The 16357-nt window shown below is 45.3% G+C and overlaps 1 protein-coding gene across 3 annotated transcripts in view; it reads right to left on the bottom strand.

Annotated features, from left to right (window-relative positions):
- TEX10 (testis expressed 10) overlaps window positions 1–12128 on the bottom strand; it is a 124970-nt gene extending 112842 nt beyond the window's left edge. The window contains exons 1-3 of one of the 3 annotated variants that reach the window (XM_074945126.1): window positions 12058–12128; window positions 2984–3172; window positions 235–944 (exon numbers count right to left, since the gene is read on the bottom strand). In XM_074945126.1, the coding sequence (XP_074801227.1) occupies window positions 235–944; window positions 2984–3163 (890 nt within the window). In that variant the 5' untranslated portion in view covers window positions 3164–3172; window positions 12058–12128. Of the gene's footprint in view, window positions 1–234; window positions 945–2983; window positions 3173–11424; window positions 11572–12057 lie in introns of those variants that run through there. The other 2 variants (XM_074945127.1, XM_074945125.1) reach the window with 2 other exon arrangements.
- Between the last annotated feature and the right edge of the window lie 4229 nt (window positions 12129–16357).

The following is a 16357-nucleotide window of genomic DNA, read 5'->3' as shown; positions in this document are numbered from 1 at the left end:
TATGGTTATCAATGGCTCAATACTTCTATATTTTCATATTCCATAACATGATCAAATTGTTGTGGTAAAATAACCCATCTCACTGAATGATCTAATATAAATCTCGCTAGAGTCCTAGAACAAAAATGAACACCTGTGACTCAGCAGCAACAACATACAACAGTTTCATATTAGCTTAGTTGTAAATATAGAATTGACTCAATGAAACTATCAGACAGGTAACATTTTTCTCACCTTAGTCTGAATGCTGAATTGATCCTTGGTTGTGACCCGCCATTTTCATATAGCTGGATGTGCTGCTGATTACTGGCATGCTCCTTCCAGCTTATACATACTGAGTTCCTCATGAACTGGGAGTTCTCCTTTTGCTCCTGGATCTCTTCATCTTCTTCTGATCCACTGGAACCATCTACCAATGCTTGGAGAAACTTCTTGAATCTGATCAATACATTCAGCCTCCATTGCTGTGAAGTTACTCTGCGGTTAGGGTTAACAGACAGCATCCAGGATATTTTCTCTCTACTTTTCAGGTTTTTTGACAACTGCTGGTGAGAAATAAGCTCTACAAAATTCTTCAGCAATATACTACAGTGATTAGTAAGGAGGGCTGGGTACTCTTCCAACAAGATGTCCAAGACCTTTAAAGAATCCTCCTGAATTCCTTCACTGATATGAGTCATGGCACTGGAGAGGTGGGCACTTACCAAAGGAAAAAATGGAGCAATCTGCTCAGCTCGGATTTTTGGAGCCAAGAATTGAAGGAGCCGGATTGCTGCCACTCTGACACCAGAGTCCTTGTCTGTAAATACAGCTGCCACCTCACTTAGTATATTTGAAAGGTGTGCATCAATTATAAATGGATACTGGGACAGCAGTTCTTTGAGCCCAAGAAGAGCACTTTGCTTAACTCCGGCACTATAGTGATGCATCTGTGAAAGCAGATCCTACAAGAAGAGAGAGACATATTTACTAGTTATTCCTTCAAAAACTTTAAACTGACCCATTTTCTAGTATTAATCTGTTCTTAAAAGACTTAATAGGTACAGAAACTGTTTTAATGGACTATATCAAGAGCTTAATAATTTCAGATCCAAAAATGCTTTCTTTTAGAGCATAACAGCCAACAAGTCACCTACCTTCCTAATTACAGGAAGTAGGCAATAATTTCATGGTTTGCTATCTAGGTACTTACATGACCTTCATAATCATAACATCTGTGTGCCTCCTGAATTAATAATAGCAAGCAAGACTCTCTCTTACTCACTTCTACCTGCGGAGTAGAGCTGGGGTACGCCAGCTATAACTGCACAGCTGCTTTTAAGTTACCCATAGCAGACTTACTTCTTTGAAGGTGGCCCCTCATCTCCTCCAGTGGGAGAGCTAGAGTTAAGGAAAGGAAGGTGGTGTGACAGATATATTGCAGAAAATTGCTGTACTTTGGAGAACGTACTGAATTAAAATTTAAGTATGTTTGGAGTCCAATATATTAAAAGAATCATTTATGAATTATTGTGGCTTGAATTGTATGCAACCTCTAGAAGGGGAAAAGGTGACAGATGTGAGAGCTGGACTGTATTGATTAAAGGACTATATTGAACAATGTGTCAGACAAGAATGGACTTTTGGAACAAAAAGTATTAACTGGTTTTCCTGGGGATTAGCTAAGGGCAGGTCAATGAGGACCTGAGGACTATTTAAGGCAGTGGTGGGCAACCTGCGGCCCATCTGGGTAATCCGCTGGCGAGCCACAAGACAGTTTGTTTACATTGACTGTCCAAAGGCACGGCCACCCGCAGCTCCCATTGGCCAGGAACAGTGAACTACAGCCACTGGGAGCTGCGGGGGGCCATGCCTGTGGTCTGTCAATGTAAACAAACTGTCTCGCGGCCCGCCAGTGGATTACCCTGATGGGCCGCATGCACCCCGCAGGTTGCCCACCACTGATCTATGAGGAGGTCAATGCAAATACATTTTTGCACCATCAGTCCCTATGTCCAGTTATGCAAAAACACAGTCTTATGAAGTTATGCCCTGAAGAGTGGCCATTGCCTGCTGATCACCTGTTACATGAGACCAAGATCATAAGCCTAAGCTATATAAAGGAAAGACTGACTACTCATTATAGTTCTGGTTCTGAATCTGAGACAGTTATGAACTTGTAACCCCGGGGGAAAATCCAGTTATGTGTTTCGAAGGACTGACACCTACCAGAACCCCAGGTTGGAGTTGGGGTCACCTCTGGTAAGCTTTTTAGCAGATGTGTAGGTTCTTTTATTGTTTTTAATGCTTTCTCTGTAATGCCTTCACATTAAGAACAAATGTATTTGCTTAGAAAGAGCTGTGTGGTACCCTGTACTGCTGGCAATTACAGCTGTTCGTAGCCTTTGGAGAGAAAGCAATGTGCAGAGAAAGCCTGCTTAGGTGGTCTGGCTTATTAGGGCTATCACAGTGTAGGCGGGAAACACTACAGCCTGGAAAAACCCCTGTCAAGAGAGAGAGACAGATCCCTACCCAAGAGAGGTGACCTCTGAAGAGCCAGGAGCCAAAAACAGATGCCTTTGATAAATCATGAAGGTGCAGTTCCTTTCAGGTTGCAACAGATGGACTTAGAGAGGGGATAGCAAGCAGACGAAAAACGAAGAAAAACAGGAACCTAAAGTTAAATATGGCTTTAGAAGTCTATTTTTGAAACCTTCTGCCTCTGGACAAACTAATGAAAAACTAATGACATAACACCAAGATTTTAAAAAACAGGTGTCTTGAGTTAAAGCTTCCCAAACAATATTTAACTTCCGGCTCCTATTTTTTAAAATCTCTGCCTTAGGTTATTAGCTCATCCAAAGACCCAAGCCACTATCTAAACTTCACAAGTATCCATAGTCCAGCATTTGGTCAAGGTCAGTGGGACAGTGCTCAAATACAACCTTTGTTAAAAAACATAATAAATTGTCAAATCACTGCTGAAACTTTTACCTTACCATACCTTTATGTTAAGTTTTCTATTGTTCGTGGGAAGTATTCCATCCTCTTTAAGCTGTTCAGGAAGATGTATGGCCTTCGTTTTGAAGTTTGTATCAGTTGCATTTTCAAGTCTAGGCTTCTTTTTTCCAACTTTTAACTTCACCTTTTGGAAATCCTCTTGGTGTTTCCTCTTTTTAGTCATTTTGAAGCTCTGTAGAGAGACGTTCAAATTGTTAATTAAACACCGGGCAATCAAATAACTTACGGTAAAACCATGTCTATTCTTCTCAAGAACTGGCTTCTGGAATAGTTTATTGCTCCTTAAAGTATGGTTCAGATCTGAAAAAGACTTACAAAGAACGGCACCTTCTTAAGCAATATAACTGCTCCCTACCTGCATTCAGAGTGAAATCTGCTTTCCTTTCCCAACAAACAGTACATTTTTTACGACTTTTTACTCATGTTAGCACTGCAAAGCCAATGCAGCTCCTAGAGCAGGGTTCTATTCCATTTGTGCATCAGTCAGAAAATCCCAACCAGCTGCACATCTAACAACACAAATAAGACAACCAGATTGCACAAGTGTAATTGAGGCCCTAATCTGACCTACAAAACTTTCATTACTGACGCAATGAGTGAAAAGGAAAGAACCTGGTTGCTTGACTCTCAGACCACAGGTTAAGTTTGCAGCAATGGTAATTAGGAGAAAAATAAATAAAATAAACATAAAAAGACTGAAAAGTCAAAGCATATTGGCTTTCCTCTAGGAAAGCGTATAAACATTTTTGCACCATTGCTACCAACAGCAGAAGCTGTAGTGGTAGACAGGGTGTAGGCAATGTGGTGGTAAAAATCCTGTCTGTGCCCTGCCTATGTTACAGTTTGTACTGTCACTAGCAGCCATGCAGATGCACCAGCACAGATAAAATGCTCATAAATTTTCCTAACCTAGGTACACAATGAGAAAAAATGAAACCCCATGATGCCATTTTTAGAGACACTTTTTAGTTCAGAATCAAAGCTTTAACATATTTGTACTGACACACTGCTTCTAGCTTTATCAAATCACAAAACACTGTACCTTAAGGTTCCTACATTCTGATAATCTTGCGTACTGCATCATACCTCCACTTTAGGAGTGACAGAATTTTAGCAGCTGATATCACAACCCAATAGATTAATACTCTATACCAAATGAAAGTTGTTTCTAAGATTTCTGATTGTATGAAGCACTGATTTCTGGCTGTAATGGGTCCTGATAGTGGCAGTTAAAATCATGTCAGGATTCAAGCAGAAAAATAAAAAGCAAGATGTCATTATATGATTTTAAGGGCCAATAACTCTCAGCCTTCCTGGGATAAAAATAATGATTTATACCACTCGAAATCTGAGTGCCTCCAAAATTCAGTGGTATGTAGTATTCATGTCTTAATGCTGGCGGTTCAAAGGGATCAGTTCATAAAACTTTCACTGGCTTCAGAGTAACAGCCGTGTTAGTCTGTATTCGCAAAAAGAAAAAGGAGTACTTGTGGCACCTTAGAGACTAACCAATTTAATTGAGCATAAGCTTTCGTGAGCTACAGCTCACTTCATCAGATGTATACTGTGGAAAGTGTAGAAGATCTTTTTATATACACACAAAGCATGAAAAAATACCTCCTCCCACCCCACTCTCCTGCTGGTAATAGCTTATCTAAAGTGATCACTCTCCTTACAATGTGTATGATAATCAAGTTGGGCCATTTCCAGCACAAATCCAGGGTTTAACAAGAACGCCTGGGGGGGGAGGGAGGGCGGGTAGGAAAAAACAAGGGGAAATAGGCTTGAATAGAGACTGGGAGTGGCTAAGTCATTATGCAAGGTAACCTAAGTTAATTGTATCCAATTTGCAAATGAATTCCAATTCAACAGTTTCTCACTGGAGTCTGGATTTGAAGTTTTTTTGTTGTAATATAGCAACTTTCATGTCTGTAATCGCGTGACCAGAGAGACTGAAGTGTTCTCCGACTGGTTTATGAATGTTATAATTCTTGACATCTGATTTGTGTCCATTTATTCTTTTACGTAGAGACTGTCCAGTCTGACCAATGTACATGGCAGAGGGGCATTGCTGGCACATGATGGCATATATCACATTGGTGGATGTGCAGGTGAACGAGCCTCTGATAGTGTGGCTGATGTGATTAGGCCCTGTGATGGTGTTCCCTGAATAGATATGTGGACACAGCTGGCAACGGGCTTTGTTGCAAGGATAGGTTCCTGGGTTAGTGGTTCTGTTGTGTGGTATGTGGTTGCTGGTGAGTATTTGCTTCAGGTTGGGGGGCTGTCTGTAGGCAAGGATTGGCCTGTCTCCCAAGATTTGTGAGAGTGTTGGGTCATCCTTCAGGATAGGTTGTAGATCCTTAATAATGCGTTGGAGGGGTTTTAGTTGGGGGCTGAAGGTGACGGCTAGTGGCGTTCTGCTATTTTCTTTCTTAGGCCTGTCCTGCAGTAGGTGACGTCCGGGAACTCTTCTGGCTCTATCAATCTGTTTCTTCACTTCCGCAGGTGGTTGTAAGTTGTAAGAATTGTATTGTAGTTGTAAGAATGCTTGATAGAGATCTTGTAGGTGTTTGTCTCTGTCTGAGGGGTTAGAGTGGGTTGGGGGGCGGGGTGAGATAACCTGGATTTGTGCTGGAAATGGCCCAACTTGATTATCATACACATTGTAAGGAGAGTGATCACTTTAGATAAGCTATTACCAGCAGGAGAGTGGGGTGGGAGGAGGTATTTTTTCATGCTGTGTGTGTATATAAAAAGATCTTCTACACTTTCCACAGTATGCATCTGATGAAGTGAGCTGTAGCTCACGAAAGCTTATGCTCAATTAAATTGGTTAGTCTCTAAGGTGCCACAAGTACTCCTTTTCTTTTCACTGGATTGTTAGGTTAGCACAGTTTTTTTGCACTAGTCCAAGACTCATTTTAGCAATAATTATATTATAGCAAATCCCAGACTTCATACCAGTATAATATTCAGTTTCTGAAATAAAAATATATAAATATCAGGGTTCATTAAGTGGTTTCATAAAAATAACTGGACCTTGCCAAAAAAGTACTCAAATGTTTAGTGAATCTCTCAACTTCTAAAAAGGCTCAGTAGCTTTCAAAGAAATCAAATATTCTAGTAAAGATTTTCTACTAATCTTACATTCAATTTGAGATATTAACCTACAATGTAGAAATTCAGAATTATTTTTTCTTTAGTTTTTAAGTTTTGGTTTTAAGATTATAAAATCAGAAAATGCATAATACTGTAGTTAAATGTATAGAATTAGTCCTGTATTTGACAACCACTACCTTAAGAACCTGAGAAATCATTACTGTAAATTTTGTGGTATCTGCCAGAACAAGCAAAATCCCAGCCACCATAAATTTTCCATATCTATATTGATTTTGGGGAAACTTGACACACACAAACACAAAATTCACCATTAAACTAACAAACCCAAAGGGATTTTTTTTTTTAATTAAAGAAAGCTGGGGTATTGCTGACCAAATATAGAAACTTCTAACAAAATTCATCACTTGTACCTCTGTTTACGGAAGGCATATTTTCTTGCCAGAAGAGAAAGTAAAGTCTTCAACTTTATGTTTTATATGTATACTGTCAGGGCAATCTTTCTTAAACCCCTTGCCTGTGTTAGTAATAGCACATCCACACAGAATAATTAAAAATGAAAATTTTAAATCCAATTCACTTGACAGATTTCACTTCTTTTGGATAGTTAACACTAGACTTAGAAGCTACATTTTAGTTTGTGACTTTCAATTCTCATGTACTAGCTCAATGCTGTGTATGAAGTTCACAGCAATACATGAGAATATTGAAATACAAATTCTGTTTCAAGAAAAAATAATCTATTCACGTTTTACAAACGGCTTTACAAAACTTACATTTTGGTCCCAAACTAAACAGGTAGCATCTATACCCATATTGCTTCTAAGACAGGGATCGGCAACCTTTGGCACGCGGCCCGCCAGGATAAGCCCCCAGGCGGGCCAGGCCAGTTTGTTTATCTGCCGTGTCCGCAGGTTAGGCCAATCGCAGCTCCCACAGGCCAATGGGGGCCGCGGGAAGCAGCAGCCAGCACATCCCTCGGCCCACGCCGCTTCCCGCAGCCCCCATTGGCCTGGAGCAGCAAACCATGGCCACTGGGAGCTGCAATCAACTGAACCTGCGGACCTGGCAGGTAAACAAACCGGCCCAGCCCACCAGGGGTCTTACCCTGGTGGGCCACATGACAAAGGTTGCCGATCCCTGCTCTAAGATCTTACAAGCTTTTGATTTTCAGCTCATCTTTATCTGCCTCTGGGCATGCATAAATGCATTCCAATATAATTTCCATTATGTAATCACAAACCATATAGCACTAACTGGTTGCAACTGCTGTTATGGCGCAAATTTTTCTCTCGTTAGAACAGCTTGTTTTTACTCACCAACAATTTTTTTCTTTAAGTCATCCTTTGGAATGAAATATATTATGCTTGTTCTCCATCCTAGAGGTGATTAAGTTTGAGGACAATCCATTAAGTTACCTCTGAAGGAGAGTGGAGGATGGGTATAAAATATATGCTTTGCACTGAAGAAAAATGCTAACTATTTTCCCTCGCACCCTGTCAGGGTTCCCTCCTGCACTCTGAACTCTAGGGTACAGACGTGAGGACCCGCATGAAAGACCCCCTAAGCTTATTTCTACCAGCTTAGGTTAAAAACTCCCCAGGCACAAATTCTCCCTTGTACCTTGGGTTTAAGTAATGCTGCCACCACCACCAAGTGATTAACAAAGAACCAGGGAAAAGGACCACTTGGAGTTCCTCTTCCCCCAGCAATCCCCCCAAACCCTTGAGAATAATATCCTAACCAATCGGTTACAAAATGATCAAAGACCCAAATCCCTGGGTCTTGGAACAATGGGAAAATCAGTCAGGTTCTTAAAAGTAGGGTTTTATTTTAAGAAAAGGTAAAAGAATCACCTCTGTAAAATCAGGATGGTAAATACTTTACAGTATTTACAAATTCAAAACACAGAGGATTCCCCTGTAGGCAAAACTTTAAAGTTACAAAAAACCCGGGATAAACCTCCCTCTAGCAAAGGGAAAATTCACAAGTTGAAAACAAAAGGTAATCTAACGCGCCTTGCCTTATTTACTTACTCTTTGTGTAATATCAGAGACTTGTACAGGATGGTTTATAGGAGAAGGAGGTTTTTTTTGACCTGATGCCCCTCTGCTTTCCCCAGAGAACACACCAACAAAGCCTCCAAATTCCCCCTTTCCTGCCCCCAAGATTTGAAAGTATCTTCTTTCCCCATTGGTCCCTTTGGTCAGGTGCCAACCAGGTTATTTGAACTTCTTAACCCCTTACAGGTAAGGAGGAATTCTAGGCTACCCTTAGCTGTATGGTTATGACACACCCACAAAAAATGTAACTCAGAAACAGATTAACTGCGAAATTGACAGTTTTCAATGAACAGGTGCTCTATTAAATGAAAAAAAATTCCTCCAAAATAAAATTACAGTAGAAGCTCAGAATTACAAACACCAGAGTTATGAACAGACCGGTCAACCACACACCTCATTTGGAACTAGAAGTATCCAATCAGGCAGCAGCAAAGACACACACAAAAAAAAAAAAGGAAATACAGTACAGTACTGTGTTAAATGTAAACTACTAAAAAAGTAAAGGGAAAGCAGCATTTTTCTTCTGCATAATAAAGTTTTAAAGCTGTATTAAGTCAACGTTCAGTTGTAAACTTTTGAAAGAACAACCATAACATTTTGTGCAGAGTTACAAACATTTCAGAGTTACAAAGAACCTTCATTCCCAAGGTATTTGTAACTGAGATTCTACTGTATAAAAATGCAAGATTGAGCATATACAGCAAAAGAAAATGTTACATTGTAAGCAGCACAATTACATCTATTTAAATGAGCAGTTTTTTCCAAAATGTGGAGACAACTATTTGCCTTAGTGCTGCCTCCTAACCTGAACCCTCCTTTCAAATGGCCGGGCACCCAAACTCATTCTACTCCCCTCAACTCCTCAGATGGTTTTTAAATGTTAATCACTATATAACACTCACAATTCAGACTTTGCATCCCCAAATAAATAATAATTTTATTCACAAAGCTCCGCCCCGACTGCTCCATTGCAAAAGTGCCACCACCATTAAAACAATTCTCATTAACTAATAAAAAGAACATCCCAGCCTCAACAAATTCATAAACAAGGTGAGTAAACAAAACAAAACAAAAAAAACACTACAGCAACTGTGGTAGTAACTTAAAAATACCTCTGAAAAAGTAAGTTTTTACATTTTTTTTTAAGTGGGGAGAGATTAAATAAGTCAGATTTCAAGAGGGAGCAATACACTGGATTCTCCAGCAGGACAGAAACTTCAAATTTGTGTGTGGAGAGCAGGTCCTCAAGCACATCTTGGGATCTCTCCACCCTAACTGGAGCGCAGTTCTTGTGAATACGTAAGACCATAAGAACAGCCATACTGGGTCAGACCAAAGGTCCATCTACCCCAGTATCCTGTCTTCCGCCATTGGTCAATGCCAGGTACCCCAGAGGGAATGAACAGAACAGGTAATCATCAAGTGATCCATCCCCTGTTGCCCAGTCCCAGCTTCTGACAAACAGAGGCTAGGGACACCATCCCTGTCCATCCTGGCTAATAGCCACTGATGGACCTAACCTCCATGAACTGATCTAGTTCTTTTTTGAACCCTGTTATTAGTCTTGGCTTTCACAACATCCTCCGGCAAGGAGCTCCACAGGTTGACTGTGCGTTGTGTGAAGAACACCATAAAAGAATCCCCAATAAACTGTAAAAAGAAAAGGAGTACTTGTGGCACCTTAGAGACTAACAAGTTTATTTTAATAAACTATGTGGTCTTTGACGTGCATACCTGTTACTCGTGTAGTTAAAGGCATGCCCAGCTGATACGCACACAGTTTACCTGAAATGTATCTATACCGCAAGGAAGTGCATATACGTAGGGGTCATTCCCACACCTACTTTTAAAAGAAAGCTAGGCAATTAAATGTATAGGAATGCAACATTAACGTTGCAAGTTAAAAATCACAAAAGAAAAGCTTCCACAGCATGTAACCTGGCCAATTGTGATTTTTAACTGTGCATTAAAAAGTTTTTGAGTTATATAGATAATTTGAGAAAAGTGTATGGTACTGGCATAAACTTATCAGAAGAAAGTTTATCCAATGAAAAGGTGAGCTCTCGTACCCCTGCTGCAGAAGTAAAGGTAAGAACTGGTCAAATCCACTTCTGCTGATGCAGTTTTCTGAGCAGCGGGACAGGAAGTGTAGAAATTTCTGTTTTCAACTCAACCATTTGCAACAAACCTAGGACAACAAGTAGTCTCAGGGCCTCTACCTAGCCAAACCCTATATAGCTGATAATTGAGGCAATGTTTTAGTCATGGGTATTTTTAGTAAAAGTCATGGACAGGTCATGGGCACAAAAGAAAAATTCCCAGCCTGTGACCTGTCCATGACTTTTACTATATACCCCTGACTAAAACTTGGGATGGGGGAGGGGAGCGGCTTGGGGGGCACAGTGGGTGCTTGGAGGGGAGGGGTGCGGCCTGGCGGGGTGCCGTGGGTGCTCAAGGAGGGTCGCGGCCCAGGGGTGGGGAAGGCGACAGGGCTGGGGCAGGCTCCCTAACCGGCTCATGGGAAGCGGCTACCTCCAGCTCCTAGCTCCATGTGCTGCCTCCTCTCCACCCCACCTTTTCTTTTTTAGTTATCAGACAGTTAGTTACTGCTGAGTTATTGCTGCCGCTGCGTCAGAGCTCAGAAACGGAGCACAGCCAGGCTCGCTGCGAGACGGGCTTTCATTGTTATTCTTACTTGCTGGTAGCGCCAAAGCTGAGCCCCAACCCTGCCAGCTTCCCGGGGGCGGGCAGCAGCCGCCTCCGCCCAGGACAGCTCCCAGGATCAGCGCCTCGGGGAGCATCAGGGGGGACCCCTCAGCCGGCAGAAGACGGGTTCACACCGCGCCGCCACACGCGCAGAGGCGGGTGCCCGGCAGGGGCTGCTCTCGCGCCCGCGGGTCTCGCTGTCAGCGATTCAAAGCAGCCCCCGGGGGGTGCCCTGCCCCGCCTCTGCAGCGGGGCGCGGGGGGGGCTGAATCCGCCCTGGCCCTGGGGCAGCGCCCCCAGGTGTCGCGCCCGCCCCGCTCTCCGGGGCTCCGCTGGGGAGCGGGACCCCCGGCCCGCAGCGAGCGGCGGGGGCTGAGCCCGGGGCCGTGTAACCGCCCCCGGCAGCAGGCGACGGCGGGGGGGGGGCGGCGAATCCCCGGTTTCCCCGAAACCGGCCCGGCGGGAGGGGGCGGGGCTGATGCGCGGGGCCCCCCGGAGTGGGGTTCGGAGGGGGCCCCGCGCGGACCGCACTCACCGACCCACGCGGCGAGCGTCCGCCTCCTCCCCGCTCCAGCCACGGCGAGTCCCCGCCGGAAACCGCTGCCCACGTGACTAACGGGAGTGGGCGGCGGGAACTGGGACCTGCGACCATAGAGAGGAGCTGGGAGGGAAGAGCGGCCGCCCGCTCAGGTCTCGGCGGTGCCCTGAAGCCGAGAGATCCGCTGGCGGCTGTGGGGCCCTAATGCCGCGCGCGCGCCGCTCTCTGCCGGGCCCGGGGGCGCCGACGTTAACAGCAGCCGGCGGCAAGCGGCCGCGTCCCTCCCACGGACTTCCCGGCGCGTCGCGGCCGATGCCGGGACGCTGCGGGGAAACAACCCTCTGGCGAACGGCGCCCGCAAGGGAGGCGGGAAGGCGCCCAGCACGCGGAAGGCGGAGCCAGAGCCCCTTCGCTGGTTCTGGAGAATTCCCGCCAAATTGATGTCAGAACCCGTAAATCCAGGTTTCAGAGCAGCAGCAGCCGCGTCCGTCCGTCTCCGCAAAAAGAAAAGCAGGCTTGTGGCACCTTCGAGGCTAACCAATTTATTTGAGCATCTAAATTGGTTAGTCTGGAAGGTGCCACAAGTCGTCCTTTTCCCGTAAATGCAGTTTCTTCACAGGGGCGCCCTACGTGTTGTACGGAACTTCTGCTTCATCGCCGCGCGGCTTCTCTTTGCTTAGCTGGACGTGCCCCTTCAACGCAGCCACCGGCCCAGCCTGCGCGCACAGGACAGTCACAGAGGGAGAGTCCCGGGCCGGGACAGGTGCGCGCACTGCCCTCCCTGCAGCACCCTCTGCCGGGGTCACGCTGCGGCGCGAGACTCTCCGCCTGCCCGGCTCCAAGGGGAAGGGAGGCAAAGCCCCCCTCATCCCCGGGGCAGGGCCGCGTCGCTCTGCACCTGCCCGCTTCACAGCGGATGCGAATGGACAGGGCAGCGAGATCTCGGCCGCCATGTTTCTCTGGGGTTTCAGAACCCAGATGGTAAATAAAAGTCAGCGTCACATAAGCCATTCTTAAAGCCCCAGTCTGGTTTTTCAGTACATGGCCAAGCCCTGCTCTCGTCCATCCCCCTTGGGCCTCTCGCCAACAGGCCAGAGTCACAGAGAGTACCGGCCGGCTGCAGGACAGGGCGTAGGGTTGCCAGGCGTCTGGTTTTCGACCGGAATGCTCGGCCGAAAAGGGGCCCTGGCAGCTGCTGACCAGGCCGTTAACATTCCAGTCGGCGCCACAGTGGGGCTAAGATAGGCTCCCTGCCTGCCCTAGCTCCATGCGGCTCCCAGGAGCAGCCAGCATGTCCAGCCCTTACATGCAGGGGCAATCAGGGAAGCACCGCATACTGCCCCTACCCCAAGCACCGGCTCCACAGCTCCCATTGGCTGGGAACCTCTGCCCCAGGTCGGAACCCACACCCTGACTCCTTCCCAGACCCTGCACCCCAACCTCCTGCCCAGGACCCCCTCCCGCACCCTAACTCCCTCCCAGACCTCTGTGATGTTATTGACGTGAACTATGACCGTATAAATCATTGTTGCAACCAAGGTCCTATAATTGCACCAAATCTTGTGCAAAGGAGGTCAAGTAGGATGCCTATCAAAAGATTATGATTTGCTGGTGTCAAGGTTCCTCCCCCACTCTGAACTCTAGGGTACAGATGTGGGGACCTGCATGAAAAACCTCCTAAGCTTATCTTTACCAGCTTAGGTCAAAACTTCCCCAAGGTACAGAATATTCCACCCTTCGTCCTTGGATTGGCCACTACCACCACCAAACAAATACTGGTTACTGGGGAAGAGCTGTTTGGACACGTCTTTCCCCCCCAAAATACTTCCCAAAACCTTGCACCCCACTTCCTGGACAAGGTTTGGTAAAAAGCCTCACCAATTTGCCTAGGTGACTACAGACCCAGACCCTTGGATCTGAGAACAATGAAAAAGCATTCAGTTTTCTTACAAGAAGACTTTTAATAAAAACAGAAGTATATAGAGATAAAGAAATCCCCCCTGTAAAATCAGGATGGTAGATACCTTACAGGGTAATTAGATTCAAAACATAGAGAACCCCTCTAGGCAAAACCTTAAGTTACAAAAAAGATACACAGACAGAAATAGTTATTCTATTCAGCACAATTCTTTTCTCAGCCATTTAAAGAAATCATAATCTAACACGTACCTAGCTAGATTACTTACTAAAAGTTCTAAGACTCCATTCCTGGTCTATCCCCAGCAAAGACAGAATATAGACAGACACACAGACCCTGTGTTTCTCTCCCTCCTCCCAGCTTTTGAAAGTATCTTGTCTCCTCATTGGTCATTTTGGTCAGGTGCCAGCGAGGTTACCTTTAGCTTCTTAACCTCTTACAGGTGAGAGGAGATTTCCTCTGGCCAGGAGGGATTTTAAAGGGGTTTACCCTTCCCTTTATATTTATGACAGTTGGTTATAATTATGCTATCTGTATGCATGTATCATTTTGTATTTAAAGTTATAAGTATTGGCTCTATACTGTCTGTATTTCAAACTTGTGCTATGCTTCTGGGTGACACCCCAGAAAATTTGGCATCAGCACTGCCTAGCCTGATTGATGGCCCATTAAGGACCATCAGCTATACAATTGACCCATTGAGAGAAGGCAGATACACCTTGTGACTCAGCAAGGCATGCAGGGACATGCATATGGACAGAACTCTAAGGTTTTTCCATGCCATATGTTGGGTAGGTTGTGTTTGGAACAAAGGAAGAACAAGCCACATGACAAAAGCTCAGCTGCATCATCTCCATTTTGTCTTCAGTCCTGCTTCTTACCTCTGGAGGAACTTTGCTATACTGAAGCACCAAACAAAGGACTGAATGACCTATCCAAGCTGTGGATGTACTCCAGAGACTTGATTTGAGCCTGCAGTTTATTCCATCACTGCCAGAAGCCTGAACCAAGAACTTTGCCATTGCTGTATGTAATTGACTACTTTGACCACTTTTAGCTGTCATCTATATTTCTTTTTATGAATAAACCTTTAGATTTTGGATTCTAGAGGATTGGCAACAGCATGATTTGTGGGTAAGATCTAACTGGTATATTGACCTGGATCTAGGGCTTGGTCCTTTGGGTAAGGAGATCCTTTTTTCTTTTACTGGGGTATTGGTTTTCATAACCATCCATCCCCATAACGATGGTGCTGGTGGTGATACAAGGGAACTGCAGTATCTGAGGGAATTGCTTGTATGACTTCTGGTTAGCCAGTGGGATAAAACCGAAGTCCTCTCTGTTTGGCTGGTTTGGCGTGCCTTAATAATAAAAGAAACACAGCCTTGGGCTGTGACTGCCGTGCTCTAAGCAATTTGTCCTGAATTGATACTCTCAATTGTGTCCCACCAAAGGTAGCATCGTTACACCTCACTCCCCAACCCCCCTGCCCCATGTCGGAACCCCCTCCTGCATCCAAAGTCCCTCCTGGAGCCTGCCCCAGCCCTGAGCCTCCTCCCACACTCCAAACCACTTGGCCCAGCCCGGAGCCCCCTCCTGCACCCCAAACCCCTCATCCCCAGAGCCCACACCCCCAGCTGGAGTCTGCACCCCCTCCTGCACCCCTGCCCCAGCCCTGAGCCTGCTCCCACACTCTAAACCCCTTGGCCCAACCTGGAGCCCCCTCCTGCACCCCAAACCCCTCATCCCCAGCCCCACCCCAGAGCCTGCACCCCCAGCTGGAGCCCTCACCCCCTCCCACACCCCAATGCCCTGCTCCAGCCCAGTTAAAGTGAGTGAGGGTGGGGGAGAGTGAGTGATAGAAGGAAGGGAGCTGGAGAAAGTGGGGATGGGACCTCAGGGAAGGGGTGGGGCAGGGGGAAGGGCAAAGGTTTTCAGGTTTGTGGAATTAGAAAGTTGGCAACCCTAGGGGCCTTTTCATTACATTTCTGTAAAGCCCTGAGTATGTAGTCACCAGGCAGATACAGCTGCCAGCTGTGTCCCAGGCCTAGGCTGGAGGAGGTGCAGTATTAACCAGCCTCTGCTTCATATTAATCTTCACTGGCTGCTCTCCAAGGTGAAGGGCTGCTGGGGACTAGCTAGCATTAGAGCAACAATAAAGTAGGAAATTACATCATTGGCAGCCTTTGTCTCCCTGTTGAAGCTTGCCTACTCTGCAGACATTGCTGCTTCTCAGACCCACCAAACAATTCCCCAGAAGCCCTCTCCTAATTCTTAGATGGGTATTCCATATAAAAAGACCAATCCGAAAAAGTATTTGCAGAAAAGGAACCTACAAGACAGCGAGATTTGGGTTGTGGTCCTGGTTCCTACATGCCAGGGATTGGGAGGGAGGCTTCCTGAAACAAATACAATGTGATGTAGTTGCTTGCAAAAAAGACAAAGGTGTATTAACAGCAGTGTTGCAAGTAAGTGTCCAAACTGGGGCACCATGCTTTAACAAAGATGTGAACAAGTTGAACAGGGAAAGATTGAAAGAATTGTGCATATTTAATCTAGAGAAGAGAAGGTTAAGGGAAGTAAATAGGATGAAATTCAATAGGACAAATGCAAAGTACTCCACTTAGGAAGGAAGAATCAGTTGCACAAATACAACATGGGAAATGACTGCCTAGAAAGGAGGGTACTGCGGAAAGGGATCTGGGGGTCATAGTGGATCATAAGCTAAATATGAGTCAACAGTGGAACGCATTTGCAAAAAAAAGCAAACATTATTCTCGGCTGTATTAGCTGGAGTGTTGTAAGCAAGACATGAGAAGTAATTCTTCCACTCTACTCTATACTGATTAGGCCTCAACTGGAGTATTGTGTCCGGTTCTGAGCACCACATTTCAGGAAAGATGTGAACAAATTGGAGAAAGTCCAGAGAAGAGCAATCAAAATGATTAAAGGTCTAGAAAACATGACCTATGAGGGAAGATTGAAAAAACTGGGTTTTTTAGTCTGGAGAAG

The sequence above is a fragment of the Natator depressus genome, chromosome 2 (assembly GCF_965152275.1).
Source record: "Natator depressus isolate rNatDep1 chromosome 2, rNatDep2.hap1, whole genome shotgun sequence".
Taxonomy (NCBI): domain Eukaryota; kingdom Metazoa; phylum Chordata; order Testudines; family Cheloniidae; genus Natator; species Natator depressus.
This window is presented reverse-complemented; position numbering and strand designations above follow the sequence as displayed.